At 42.2% G+C, this 15,914-nt stretch overlaps 1 protein-coding gene across 1 annotated transcript in view; it reads right to left on the bottom strand.

Annotated features, from left to right (window-relative positions):
• Positions 1-15,914, bottom strand: part of LOC110492492 (dedicator of cytokinesis protein 3) — a 103,808-nt gene that overhangs the window by 70,675 nt on the left and 17,219 nt on the right. Inside the window, 2 exon segments of the mRNA XM_036947493.1 lie at positions 6,053-6,093; positions 6,271-6,354. Coding sequence (XP_036803388.1) covers positions 6,053-6,093; positions 6,271-6,354 — 125 coding nt within the window.

The raw sequence follows: 15,914 nt of genomic DNA, 5'->3' as shown, positions 1-15,914 counted from the left end.
AAACAAAAGTAAAAACACAGTGAAAAATAACAGAAGCGAGGCTATATATAGTAGTGAGGCTATAACAGTAGTGAGGTTATATACCGGCACCGGTTAGTCGGGCTAATTGAGGTAGTATGTACAGTTGAAGTCGGAAGTTTACATACACTCCACAAATTTCTTGCTAACAAACTATAGTTTTGGCAAGTCGGTTAGAACATTTACTTTGTGCATGACACAAGTAATTTATCCAACAATTGTTTTCAGACAGATTATTTCACTTGTAATTCACTGTATCACAATTCCAGTGGGTCAGAAGTCTACATACACTAAGTTGACTGTGCCTTTAAACAGCTTGGAAAATTCCAGAAAATGATGTAATGGCTTTAGAAGCTTCTGATAGGCTAATTGACATCATTTGAGTCAATTGGAGGTGTACATGTGGATGTATTTCAAGGTCTACCTTCAAACTCAGTTCCTCTTTGCTTGACATCATGGGAAAATAAAAAGAAATCAGCCAAGACATCAGGAAAAATGGTCTGGTTCTTCCTTGGGAGCAAACACCATGGGACCACGCAGCCGTCATACTGCTCAGGAAGGAAACACGTTCTGTCTCCTAGAGATTAACGTACTTTGGTGCGAAAAGTGCAAATCAATCCCAGAACAACAGCAAAGGACCTTGTGAAGATGCTGGAGGAAACAGGTACAAAAGTATCTATATCCACAGTAAAACGAGTCCTACAGTATATCGACATAACCTGAAAGGCTGCTCAACAAGGAAGAAGGCACTGCTCCAAAACTGCCATATAAAAGCCAGACTACGGTTTGCAACTGCACATGGGGGCAAAGATCGTACTTTTTGGAGAAATGTCCTCTGGTCTGATGAAGCAAAAATTGAACTGTTTGGCCATAATGACCATTGTTGTGTTTGAAGGAAAAAGAGGGAGGCTTGCAAGCCAAAGAACACCATCCCAACCATGAAGAACGGGGATGGCAGCATCATGATGAGGGGATGCTTTGCTGCAGGAGGGACTGGAGCACTTCACAAAATAGATGGCATAATGAGATAGGGAAATTATGTGAATATATTGAAGCAACATCTCAAGACATCAGTCAGGAAGTTAAAGCTTGGTCGCGAATAGGTCTTCCAAATAGACAATGACCCCAAGCATACTTCCAAAGTTGTGGCAAAATGGCTTAAGGACAACAAAGTCAAGGTATTGGAGTGGCCATCACAAAGCCATTACCTCAATCCTATAGAAAATGTGTGGGCAGAACAGAAAAAGCGTGTGCGAGCAAGGAGACCTACAAACCTGACTCAGTTACACCAGCTCTGTCAGGAGAAATGGGCCAAAATTCACCCAACTTATTGTGGGAAGCTTGTGAGAGGCTACCCAAAACGTTTGACCCAAGTTAAACAATTTAAAGGCAATGCTATCAAATACTTATTGAGTGAATGTAAACTTCTGACCCACTGGGAAAGCTGAAATAAATAATTCTCTCTACTATTATTCTGACATTTCACATTCTTAAAATAAAGTGGTGATCCTAACTGATCTAAGACAGGGAATGTTTACTAGGATTAAATTGTGAAAAACTGATTTTAAATATATTTGGCTAAGGTGTATGTAAACTTCTGACTTCAACTGTACATGTAGGTATGGTTAAAGTGACTGTGCATATATGGTAAACAGAAAGTAGCAGTAGCGTAAAAGAGGGGTTGTCGGCTGGTGGGACACAATGCAGATAGTCCAAGTAGCCAATGTGCGGGGGCACCGGTTAGTCGGGCTAATTGAGGTAGTATGTACATGAATGTATAGTTAAATTGACTATGCATATATGGTAAACAGAGTGTAGCAGCGGTGTAAAGAGAGGTTGGGGGGGGCAATGCAAATAGTCTGGGTAGCCATTTGATTACCTGTTCAGGAGTCTTATGGCTTGGGGGTAAAATCTGTTGAGAAGCCTTTTGGTCCTAGACTTGGCGAGAACAGTCCATGACTGGGGTGGGGTCTTTGACAATTTTTAGGGCCTTCCTCTGACACCGCCTGGTGTAGAGGTCCTGGATGGTAGGCAGCTTAGTCCTAGTGATGTACTGGGCCGTACGCACTACCCTCTGTAGTGCCTTGCGGTTGGAGGCCGAGCAGTTGCCGTACCAGGTAGTGATGCAACCAGTCAGGATGCACTCGATGTTGTCAGGTTGCTCTCGATGTTTTGAGGATCTGAGGACCCATGCCAAATCTTTTTAGTTTCCTGTGGGGGAAAAGGCTTTGTCGTGCCCTCTTTATGACTGTCTTGGTGTGTTTGGACCTTTCTAGGTTGTTGGTGATGTGGACACCAAAGAACATGAAGCTCTCAACCTGCTCCACTACAGCCCCGTTGATGAGAATGGGGGCGTGCTCGGTCCTCCTTTTCCTGTAGTCCACAATCATCTCCTTAGTCTTGGTTACGTTGAGGGATAGGTTGTTATTCTGGTACCACCGGGCCAGGTCTCTGACCTCCTCCCTATAGGCTGTCTCGTTGTTGTCGATAATCAGGCCTACCACTGTTGTGTCGTCTGCAAACTTAATGATGGTGCTGGAGTCGTACCTGGCCACGCAGTCGTGGGTGAACAGGGAGTACAGGAGGGAATCCAGTTGCAGAGGGAGGTGTTTAGTCCCAGGGTCCTTAGCTTAGTGATGAGCTTTTAGGGTACTATGGTGTCGAACGCTGAGCTGTAGTCAATGAATAGCATTCTCACATATGTGTTCCTTTTGTCCAGGTGGGAAAGGGCAGTGTGGAGTGCAATAGAGATTCCATCATCTGTGGATCTGTTTGGGCGGTATGCAAATTGGAGCAGGTCTAGGGTTTCTTGGATAATGGTGTTGATGTGACCCATTACCAGCCTTTCAAAGCAATTCATGGCTACGGATGTGAGTGCGGCAGGTCTGTAGTCATTTAGGCAGGTTGCCTTAGTGTTCTTGGGCACAGGGACCTATGGTGGTCTGCTTGAAACATGTTGATATTACAATCTCAATCAGGGACATGTTGAAAATGTCAGTGAAGACACCTGCCAGTTGGTCAGCACATGCCCGGAGCACACGTCCTGGTATTCTGTCTGGCCCCACGGCCTTGTGAATGTTGACCTGTTTAAAGGTCTTACTCACGTCGGCTACAGAGAGCGTGATCACACAGTTATCCGGAACAGCTGATGCTCTCATGCATGCCTCAATGTTGCTTGCCTCGAAGCGAGCATAGAAGTGATTTAGCTCGTCTGGTAGGCTCATTGGCGCTTTGCCTGTTTGATGGTTCATCTGAGGGTATAGCAGGATTTCTTATGCTTCCGGGTTAGAGTCCCGCTCCTTGAAAACAGCAGCTCTACCCTTTAGCTCAGTGCGAATGTTGCCTGTAATTCATGGCTTCTATTTGGGGTAAGTATGTACAGTCACTGTGGGGACGATGTCCTCGATGCACTTATTGATAAACCAGTGACTGATGTGGTGTACTCCTCAATGCCATCGGAAGAATCCCGGAACATGTGCCAGTCTGTGATAGCAAAGCAGTCCTGTAGTTTAGCATCTGCTTCATCTGACCACTTTTTATTGACCGAGTCATTAGTGCTTCCTGCTTTAATTTTAGCTTGTAAGCAGGAATCAGGAGTATAGAATTGTGGTCAGATTTACCAAATGGAGGGTGGGGGAGTGGGGGAGAGCTTTGTACGCATCTCTGTGTGTGAAGCACAGGTGATCTAGAATTGGTTTTCCTCTGCTTGCGCATTTAACTTGTTGATAGAAAATGGGTCAAACTGATTTTAGTTTCCCTGCATTACAGTCCCCGGCCACTAGGAGCTCCGCCTCTGGGTGAGCGGTTTCCTGTTTGTGGTCTTAGTGCCAGCGTCCATCTGTGGTGGTAAGTAAACAGCCATAAAAATTATAGATGAAATCTCTCTTGGCAAATAGTGAGGTCTACAGTTTATCATAAGATACTCCACTTCAGGAGAGCAAAATCTAGAGACTTCCTCAGATTATGTGCACCAGCTGTTGTTTACAAATATGCACGGTCTGTGTGCTGATCTACCTAGCTGGTGCAGCTTATATCCTGCTGGCTTATTATTCATGTCATCATTCAGCCACGATTCTGTGAAACATAAGATGTTACAGTTTTTGATGTCCTGTTGGTAGGATATTCGTGATCGTACCTCGTCTAATTTATTGTCCAATGATTGTACGTTGCCGAGTAATATTGACGGTAACGGCAGCTTTCCCACTCGCCTTCTCCGGATCCTTACGAGGCACCTAGACCTATTGTAAATTGCATTATTGCTGAGCATGGACCAGCCAAACATTGTCAATAAGCAAAATTACATGAATTATTGATGAGGCCTAAAAAGATAATGAATAATTCTTATAAAATTCTAAACAAAACAACTTGTTTTAAATAGGCTATGTCTAACTCACAGGCACCATAATTTCTCCCCTTGGGCATATAACATTAAAACAACGCAGACTATGGAGGGTTTTACGCACATCCAAACTTTTCACAGTAGCTGGACAAAGATCCAATATAAACAAAGGGAGAATGCCAACTCCCCGTTATACTGCTCACAAATAGGCCTGTTTTCTGAACATAATCGGAACCATTTTACACATCAGATCGCATTCACACACTCCAAGAGTTGCATTGCAAGTGCGCCACGGACATTGTCACCATAAAATCAGGAAGGTGAATCATTCTAATAAGTTTGGTTGTAATAAAATTAAACAAAAAACAAGCTGTGTTTTTTATTAACAACAACAACAAGAAATGCATGTAAAATCTCATGATATCATAGTTGCCAGGATCTAAAAGACACGTGTTGCTGATGAACCAGCCTTTGTTCTAGTAGGTCTAAGGGAGGGCTTGGGTTTTGAACATATGAAACAGAAAACAAGCTATTTTGACAGATTACAAATAACTTCTAATTACCAGGTTCACCGGCATTCACCGAGGTTCTCATCTTTTGTTTCATGATGGGCATAGACACATAGCCTACATCATGGAGCTGGTTTTACGCACGTCCAAAACGGGACCTGCATGGCTAAAATAATGTTGGCCTGCCTACAATACATAGATAAAAAGGGAATGTCAGCTCACTGTTTTACTCCTCTCAAACTTGATATTTTAATAAAGCTTTGGGGATTAAGATGTATTTCCAAGCGGTCTCAGGAGCCAACCCCATCCTTTATCGACAGTCTTGACTACTTGACTACTTGCATTGGGCAGACAAAAAAAAACTTCATTGAGAAGACAGGAGGCTATGCTTGCTTTTTAATCAAATCAAACGAAATGGGTTTCTAAATAAGAAGCATACAGGCACCAAAAGCACTACACGCATATGGGCAGTGTGCGTCACGGTTGGATAGGCTGTGTTTCCGATGTCCAAATTCATTGTCATAACCAACTGCGTTACCGCTAAAACCAGTTTTTGGTTGGTCTTAAATATCCACATCAGTGCTGCCTGACATTAGCACTTTGGATCATGTTTTTAAGGATACACTATATAGGAACAGTATATCCGTTTTTCAGGAACTGATATACTGTAAGACAGGTAAATTGCCGAACCTGGCGTTAGGGTTGGAATATGTCAGTGCGACAGTTTTTACATGACAAATTGCAAACTAACCTGCCTGCATTTGACACTGGTACCGCATAACACCAGACAAAAATCGAGCCCTTGCTCTGTAGTAAACTAATAGTATATGTGGGTGGCTCTGTAAGGTGGTGAACTGAGAAAATAAATTGTGTAAGTCTTATTGTACGTTTTAACCACTACTCGTCCAATACAACGCCTCCAGAAATCTAAATGTGTATTGTATTCTTTGCTGCATAGAGGAAAGAGAGACGAAATATGCTTGATTGCACCTAACAACACATATTCATTTCTGCACCCAAACATGCTTACTTTTCTTAGCGTTGTTGTGCTGGTAGGGAGGTTTTCATTAGGAATCAAGTTGCTGTAAATAAATAGCCTCAAACAAACAATGTCTGATAGCTGCCTGGTCTAAAAGGACCCCTCTGCATAATGAAGAGAATATGATTGATTGATTGATATGTTTACCTTGATGGAAGGCTTCTTGGTGGAAAACCCTCTGTACCAGCCTAAAGACAGATTAAAGATACATATCAACCAGCTGAACAAGGACTATAACTATTACCCATAATACACGTACACACACTTTGAACTTGAAGTGCTGTCTTTAGATTAAGGTAAAGTGGTTAAACTTTACAATGTTACTCACTAGTATTCTCTATAAAGGGTCACTCAGCAGCTCTTACCTTCAGTCTTCTCCAGGATCTGCACAGTCTCTCCTATCTCCAGAACCAGGGCCTGACATACTGAGCTCCGGAAGTTGCAGATCACTGAGGAGAAAGTAAAGGGTCAACAATGTTACATTCATGAAGTTATCTCTGTTTCTGCTGTAGCCAACATGTTGTCAAGGTAAAGTTGTGACATCGTTTTTTTTGTGATCAATTGTTTATTTTTCAGTGAAAGGAGATTTCTCAAAGCTCAAATTACACAAAGCTCTGTTCATCATCACTATATCCCTTTCCCGTATACAGAAGCATCAGGTAGACAGGTACCCAGCCTGAGGATGAGATAGGTGCATCCCTCCCCATCAATGTCATGTGTTTTGGTTTGTCGCTGAGCGGTGATCACAGCTTTTTTAACAAGCTGTTTTGTGCAAACATCTAAACAACACAGCTCACCGAACTGTAAACAGGCTCCCCTCCCTTAAGAATGTAGGCATTTTAATAGGCAATTCATTATTAAACAATCCTGATTTTAATGCAATGTTAAGTTAATTACACTGTCTCTAAATATAGACCCCACACACAAAGCACATATTCTGCTGCTAAGTAGTAGGGGTAAAAGCACATATTCTGCTGCTAAGTAGTAGGGGTAAAAGCACATATTCTGCTGCTAAGTAGTAGGGGTAAAAGCACATATTCTGCTGCTAAGTAGTAGGGGTAAAAGCACATATTCTGCTGCTAAGTAGTAGGGGTAAAAGCACATATTCTGCTGCTAAGTAGTAGGGGTAAAAGCACATATTCTGCTGCTAAGTAGTAGGGGTAAAAGCACATATTCTGCTGCTAAGTAGTAGGGGTAAAAGCACATATTCTGCTGCTAAGTAGTAGGGGTAAAAGCACATATTCTGCTGCTAAGTAGTAGGGGTAAAAGCACATATTCTGCTGCTAAGTAGTAGGGGTAAAAGCACATATTCTGCTGCTAAGTAGTAGGGGTAAAAGCACATATTCTGCTGCTAAGTAGTAGGGGTAAAAGCTCCTCCATCATATATTTTATTTGCATAAATCTTCCGTGCTGAATTGAACTGTGTGCCAACAATGTGTTCTTGCAGCAGCATAAATTCAACCAATGCCCTTAAAATTATACAGAGTACTGCTGGCAGAAATTTTACATTTTTTATACATTAAATACATGCTTTATCATGTGGACAAATATTCTGCCTCCATTGTGTTGTGTTATGGAGAAAATGGGGGTTCATGTTTGCAGTAACTGCAAAAAGTTACAGTGAAAACAAGGAATCACATGTGCTCCCTCTCCGGCCTCTAGGTCACCAGGCTGCTCCTTATGGCGCACAACTGTCACCATCGTTATGCGCATCAGCGCATTATGACACTCACCTGGACTCCATCACCTCCTTGATTACCTGCCCTATATACAGTTGAAGTCAAAAGTTTACATACACTTAGGATGGAGTCATTAAAACTCATTTTTCAACCACTCCTCTAATTTTTTGTTAACAAACTGTAGTTTTGACAAGTCGGTTAGGACATCTACTTTGTGCATGACACAAGTCATTTTTCCAACAATTGTTTACAGACAGATTATTTCACTTATAATTCACTGTATCACAATTCCAGTGGGTCAGAAGTTTACATACACTAAGTTGACTGTGCCTATAAAGAGCTTGGACAATTCCAGAAAATTATGTCATGGTTTTAGAAGTCTGTTTCATCCTTGGGAGCAATTTCGAAATGCCTGAAGGTACCACGTTCTTCTGTACAAACAATAGTACGCAAGTATAAACACCATGGGACCACACAGCCGTCACACCGCTCAGGAAGGAGACGCATTCTGTGTCCTAGAGATGAATGTACTTTGCTGCAAAAAGTGCAAATAAATCTCAGAACAACAGCAAAGGACCTTGAGAAGATGCTGGAGGAAACAGGTCCAAAGTATCTATATCCACAGTAAAACGAGTACTACATCGACATTACCTGAAAGGCCGCTCAGCAAGGAAGAAGCCACTGCTCCAAAACCACCATAAAAAAGCCAGACTACGGTTTGCAACTGCACATGGGGACAAAGATTGTACTTTTTGGAGAAATGTCCTCTGGTCTGATGAAACAAAAATAGAACTGTTTGGCCATAATGACCATTGTTATGTTTGGAGGAAAAAGGGAGAGGCTTGCAAGCCGAAGAACACCATCCCAAATGTGAAGCATGGGGGTGGCAGCATCATGTGGTGGGGGTGCTTTGCTGCAGGAGGGACTGGTGCACTTCACAAAATGGCATCATGAGGTAGGAAAATGATGTGGATATATTGAAGCAACATCTCAAGACATCAGTCAGGAAGTCAAAGCTTGGTCGCAAATCGGTTTTAAAAATGGACAATGACGCCAAGCATACTTCCAAAGTTGTGGCAAAATGGCTTAAGATCAACAAAGTCAAGGTATTGGAGTGGCCATCACAAAGCCCTGACCTCAATCCTATAGAAAATTTGTGGGCAAAACTGAAAAAGCGTGTGCGAGCAAGGAGGCTTACAAACCTGACTCAGTTACACCAGCTCTGTCAGGGGGAATGGGACAAAATTCACCCAACTTATTGTGGGAAGCTTGTGGAAGGCTAACCAAAACGTTTGACCCAAGTTAAACAATTTAAAGGCAATGCTTCCAAATACTAATTGAGTGTATGTAATCTTCTGACCCACTGGGAATGTGATGAAAGAAATAAAAGCTTAAATAAATAATTCTCTCTACTATCATTCTGACATTTAACATTCTTAAAATAAAGTGGTGATCCTAACTGAATTAAGACGGGGGATTTTTACTAGGATTAAATGTCAGGAATTGTGAAAAACTGAGTTTAAATGTATTTGGCTAAGGTGTATGTAAACTTCCGACTTCAACTGTATGTCACTCCCTTATGTTCCTTACCCAGGCGTCATTGTTTCTGTTTCAGTTTCCTGTCTGTGTGTTGATCGTGTTTCTTGTTTTGAATTATGTTTCATTCATTTATTAAAACACTCACTCCCTAAACTTGCTTCCCGGCTCTCAGCACACATCGTTACAGAATGACGCCTCACCAAAGGGAAGCATCAGAGAGTGTTTTTTTGTTTTTGTTTTTTGCCGGTGCTGTTGGGTCCGGGTGTCAGAACCGGAGCTACCTGGAAGGCCTCAGCCAGTTTGTTGGATTCCCATGCCTTGGTAGGTTCGACGGGTTCCCCTGCCTCAGCTGGCTTGACGTGTTTCCATACCTCAGTGGGATCGATAGGCTCCCATGCCTGACGAACCGGCTCATCAGGCTCTCATGCCTCAGCCGGTTCATAAGGTTTCTGCGCCTCAGTGGAGGCTACCAGTCCGTTTCTGATCCCTGAGATTGACCCTGTGGTTGGCGTCCTGCGGCTGGAGCCAGCTGCGCCGGGGAGGGGGTACTGTCACATATGCTCTCTCCTGCGCTCTAGGTCGCCATGCTCCCGCACCTCAGCTGGATCGACAGGTTCCCGCGCCATAGCAGAGGTGGCTGGTCCGCTCCTGACTACTTTTGGTTTCTTACCCAGTCATCATTGTTTCTGTTTCCTGTCTGTGCATCGTTTGTGTTTCTTGTTTTGTATTATGTTTCGTTCATTTATTAAATGATTCACTCCCTGAACTTGCTTCCCGACTCCCAGCGCACTCGTTACACAAGGAAAACCTTGGTTTCACTGAGCTCTGTGCTGCAGTGTCTACGGTTTACCTTGGTATTATTTACTGTTCTTTGCTGATACAAGTGTCAAACTATGACACTGATAGCCACATATAAATATATGAACACAAGTTTGTTTTAAAAAATCCTCATGGAAACGTATTCAGTGGGTGTACCAAGCAAGAAGGCAGTAACTGCCGTCTACGGTCAAAGGTCACGGTCAATATAAATAAAAATAAATACCTGATAGTAAGACAACCACATCTCTGATCAGCTTACAGTTAATTTGGCTGGACAATAAAAAAAAAAACGTTGAAGTAATTTTTATTCAGTTTCACTCTGAGCAGTTACTACTCTTTTGCTTGATAGGGCAGTATAGTGTGGAGAATGGAGAAAATGTCTTATATTAGTCCAGGTTTTTATCCTCAATACAATACCTTTTAATACATCTAAATGGTATGTCAGTCGAGTAGCAGAGTAACTTAACAGCAGAACATAGCTGTAATGTCTACAAAGCCTCAGTATAAGACAAACATGTTTGACGATGACAGGGCTCCGTTGAGCCCACAAATGGTGGCCCTTGGAGGAGAGTTCTGTGTGAGTCATTATGCTAATGACCCAGTCAGGGGACCCAATGGGAGGGGGGGGGGGGGCGAGGGGCCAGGGTGTCTGTTCTGTTTGTGGGAAACGAGTGCTTAGTTCCTCTGCTACGGTAGTTATGGCAACAGATCACATACAAAACTGTAGGGGTTTCTTCAATGTATAACTGCTGCAGGGATCTGGGCATTTTAAAATGGCAGGAATATAGATGTGATGCAATCATGAGTATAGGGCATAGATCAGATGGAGACAGAGAAGGAGAAAGGGTGTGGGAGAGAGAATCTGAACATTAACCATCTAAAAGTGACAAGAGAGAAAGAGACTTGAAGAGGGCTTGTCACCTTTTTTTTCAACTCTGCTTCAGGCTATTACCAAACAGGGATAAACATTCTCTACCTACAAGTCCTCTTCTATTAACGTCCTCTACCTAATTTAAATGGCTAAATTACAGTGGAACCATTATGAGAACCTCAACAGAGACACCCATGTCAGAACAAGATGGTACTGTTTCATTGTAGTGTGGTTTTATTTCACAGACGATGTTGACACTACTTTCTCACTCTGATTCACTCTCTGAAATATGGAGCAAAGTTATCTCCAAAGCAAATCTCCAATTTCACCACTATTCCCCATATTGTGCCTCAAATGTATTTCACTATATAGGGAATTGAGTGTCATTTGAGACACAGACACCAAAACAAGCAAACAAACAAATCTGCAATATTTAAAAGTATTGAACTCACTTCACTTTTCTATTACAGGCCTACTATATATGATGATGTACTGTAATAATTGCCTCAAGCTGCTTTACTGGTAACACACACGGTCTTTGATCAGAGGCCATAACCTTAATGGATCACATGGTCTGTGGCCCCAAAGTTCAAGGCCGTCAACACCCCAACAGTACAGTTACTTTACTCAGTGTGCAGTGCCACAATTACTCAAACAGTTGAGTTCAGCCAGAGTTCAGATGCTTACTGAAAATGTTGATGGTGTGAATAAGATACACTACGGTGTGTGATTAATTAATCTTGTCGAGAGCAAGGCATTAGGGCTGCAAGATATCGGCAAATAATATATATTATTTTTTACTTACCATATATTGTTATTGCGATTGTACTTGCGATTTAGATCAAAACACTGTGGGGATCATAGAATCGGAGTACTCATTTTATTTCTATGGTTGGTGTCGTTTGGCATGACAACTAAGACAGGTATAGTTAGTAGAGGTTGTTGTGACAGGTTAGGATCCAAAGTGTTGGTCAGTTTCCCAGGGGACACTTATTTCATTTGAATGTTACATTCATGGCATAAAAAAAAGTGAACCGATGTGGATATTGCACATCATAATATTTAAATTTAGATTAAAATGTGATTAATTGTGCAGCCCTACAAGGCATTTTCACAATGAAAATCATCAAGTGGAGTGAGTAAAAGAAGGACAAACAGAACAGTAATGGCCGTGCTTGCTCATACAAAAACACAAACTATAAAGGAAATGTTAGTCTTATAGTAAAATGAATAATAAAGTGAGACAGTGATATCTAAATGGGCTTCTTATAGCCTAAACATTTATATTGATGAACAAGTTATGGAGTATTAGGTTGCATGAAGTGCCAGTGTTGATGAATTGCCACAACCGGTGTTAGTTCATGAGAGCCTCTTTACAATAGCTATTAAGTCTGAATATGGCATAACTGTGTTTGGGAGTTGTTCCTAATTCCTCAACTTTGGAATTCAGTACAGCTTATTTTTGCAGAGATTCAGCTGAAGCTATTTTTTTAAGGGTAAAGTGGGCCCACATGACAATGTACGATGATGGCAGATGCTGCAGTTTTGTGCTCCCTGCTGTGTGAAAACAGACACGGAATAAGCCACACACACAAAAGCAGGGGCGTGCACACACACACACACTCGGGCATGCACACAAACACAGAGAGAGAGAGACAGGGTTACATGGAAGACAGAGATCAAGGTTACATCAGGGATGCTTTGTAAATGAGTTAGCTCATGGTGTGGTGTTACAGACTCCTTCCTATCTGTCATCCTTTGTTAGGTTTGTAAAGTGAACGAGAAAAAAACATAAGCTCAGTTTGAGGTGATCCTTGTTTTTTAAAACGGTTCACTTTTCTATCACAGTGACTATCTACAAAGCCATTTGTATAGTTGACTATCTCTTCAACCCAGTGAATCTAGGCCTTTACAGTGTGTGTCACTCTCTTAGTCCCCAGGCTCAATCAACCATGCAAATAGCTTCACTTAAATATGCACAGCGCACAAAATCATCATTATTATCCAACCATTTTTGTGGTCATCAAAATGCCACAACGTGGAAAAAATGTGAAATACAAAATGATAAATCAAAATGAAAATCAAAGTAGACTCTGGTGATTAGATAGATAATGAACTCCAGACTGAAGTTACAGTCTTCCAAGAATGATCTATTCTTTCACCACAGACAGACATCACTCATTGTAAAGACAGCTTTATTGAAAATGCAGGAGTTAGATTACTGTTTTCTCTGATTACAATTTTGGACAGGTAACTTAACTGTAGCGGATTACATTTAGAAAGTAACCAAACCAACCCTGCTAACAGACGGAAGTTAAGCGGTGTCATCTTTATTAGCAAAAGCACCTAAAATTATAGTGAAATTCACATCTTGAAAGATCACGTTAATGAGTCCTCTATTGAATAGAAGCTATCATAATGGCTTCCTGAGTCCTTTTAGAGCCAAAGCAAAACACCGCTGGTAGGGCAGGTGATCACAGTTATCCCAGATTGATCCCAAATTAGTTCCTCTAACCATACAGCGCATTGTGACTAAGCATTCAGACCTTGGAGGTCCTGCTTCTCTATAGTGATGGGGGGGGGGGGGGGGGGGGGGGAATATTATTTTGGGATGATATTATATTGATATTTGACTGCAGGTATCGATATGTCAAACAAACAAACAAAAAATATATATATACACACACACACACACTCACTCAGCAAAAAAATAAATGTCCCTTTTTCAGGACCGTGTCTTTCAATGATAATTCGTAAAAATCCAGAGATCTTCATTGTAAAGGGTTTAAACACTGTTTCCCATGAACCATAAACAATTAATGTAAACAGTCGTTAAGACACCAACAGCTTACAGACTGTAGGCAATTAAGGTCACAAATATGAAAACTTAGGACACTAAAGAGGCCTTTCTACTGACTCTGAAAAACACCAAAAGAAAGATGCCCAGGGTCCCTGCTCATCTGCTTGAACGTGCCTTAGGCATGCTACAAGGAGGCAAGGGGAATGTAGATGTGGCCAGGGCAATAAATTGCAATGTCCGCACTGTGATACGCCTAAGACAGCACTACAGGGAGACAGGACGGACAGCTGATCGTCCTCGCCTTGGCAGACCACTTGTAACAACACCTGCACAGGATCGGTTACTCCGAACATCACGCCTGCGGGACAGGTACAGGATGGCAACAACAACTGCCCGAGTTACACCAGGAACGCACAATCCCTCCATCAGTGCTCAGACTGTCTGCAATAGCCTGAGAGAGGCTGGACTGAGGGCTTGTAGGCCTGTTGTAAGGCAGGTCCCCACCAGACATCACCGGCAACAACGTCGCCTATGGGCAAAAACCCACAATTGCTGGATCAAACAGGACTGGCAAAAAGTGCTCTTCACTGACGAGTCGCGGTTTTGTCTCACCAGGGGTGATTATCGGATTCGCGTTTATCGTCGAAGGAATGACCGTTACACCGAGGCCTGTACTCTGGAGCGGGATCAATTTGGAGGTGAAGGGACCGTCATGGTCTGGGGTGGTGTGTCACAGCATCATTGGACTGAGCTTGTTATTGCAGGCAATCTCAACACTGTGAGTTACAGGGAAGACATCTTCCTCCCTCATGTGGTACCCTTCCTGTAGGCTCATCCTGACATGACCCTCCAGCATGGCAATGCCACCAGCCATACTGCTCGTTCTGTACGTGATTTCCTGCAAGACAGGAATGTCAGTGTTCTGCCATGGCCAGCAAAGAGCCCGGATCTCAATCCCATTGAGCACGTCTGGGACCTGTTGGATCGGAGGGTGAGGGCTAGGGCCCAGAAATGTCTGGGAACTTGCAGGTGCCTTGGTGGAAGAGTGGGGTAACACCTCACAGCAAGAACTGGCAAATCTGGTGCAGTCCATGAGGAGGAGATACACTGCAGTGCTTAATGCAGCTGGTGGCCACACCAGATACTGACAGTTACTTTTGATTTTGTTCAGGGACACACTATTAAATTTATGTTAGTCACATGTCTGTGGAACTTGTTCAGTTTATGTCTCAGTTGTTGAATCTTGTTATGTTCATACAAATATTTACACATGTTAAGTTTGCTGAAAATAAACACAGTTGACAGTGAGAGGATGTTTCTTTTTTTGCTGAGTTTATATACCGTATATAGAGTACCAGTCAAAAGTTTGGATACCTACTCATTCAAGGGTTTTTCTTTATTTTTACTATTTTCTACATTGTGGAATAATAGTGAAGACATCAACACTACAACATAACACATGGAATCATGTAGTATGCATAAAAGTGTGAAACAAATCAAAATATATTTTAGATTTTAAATTCTTCAAAGTAGCCACCCTTTGCATTGATGACAGCTTTGCACATTCATTCTCTCAACCAGCTTCACCTGGAATGCTTTTTAAGTGTGCCTTTAATTCGAAATAAATCACTGACAGTGTCACCAGCAAAGCACCCCTACACGATCACACCTCCTCCTCTTCCATGCTTCATGGTGGGAACCACACATGCGGAGATCATCCGTTCACCTACTCTGCGTCTCACAAAGACATGGCGGTTGGAACAAGAAATCTCAAATTTGGACTCATCAGACCAAAGGACAGATTTCCACCAGTCTAATGTCCATTGCACGTGTTTCTTGACCCAAGCAAGTCTCTACTTCTTATTGGTGTCCTTTAGTAGTGGTTTCTACGCAGCAATTCAACCATGAAGGCCTGATTCACGCAGTCTCCTCTGAACAGTTGATGTTGAGATGTGTCTGCTACTTGAACTCTGTGAAGCATTTATTTGGGCTGCAATTTCTGAGCCTGGTAACTCAAATGAACTTATCCTCTGCAGCAAAGGTAACTCTAGGCCTTCCTTTCCAATGGTGGTTGTCATGAGAGCCAGTTTCATCATAGCACTTGATGGTTTTTGTGACTGCACTTAAAGAAACTTTAAAAGTTCTTGACATTTTCCGTATTGACTGACCTTCATGTCTTAAAGTAATGATGGACTGTCATTTCTCTTTGCTTATTTGAGCTGTTCTTGCCATAATATGAAGTTGGTCTTTTACCAAACAGGGCTATCTTGTGTGTACCATCCCTACCTTGTCACAACACAA

This window comes from Oncorhynchus mykiss, chromosome 16 (genome assembly GCF_013265735.2).
Source record: "Oncorhynchus mykiss isolate Arlee chromosome 16, USDA_OmykA_1.1, whole genome shotgun sequence".
Taxonomy (NCBI): domain Eukaryota; kingdom Metazoa; phylum Chordata; class Actinopteri; order Salmoniformes; family Salmonidae; genus Oncorhynchus; species Oncorhynchus mykiss.
The sequence above is the reverse complement of the archived record's forward strand: the minus strand, read 5'-3'. Positions and strand labels throughout refer to the sequence as shown.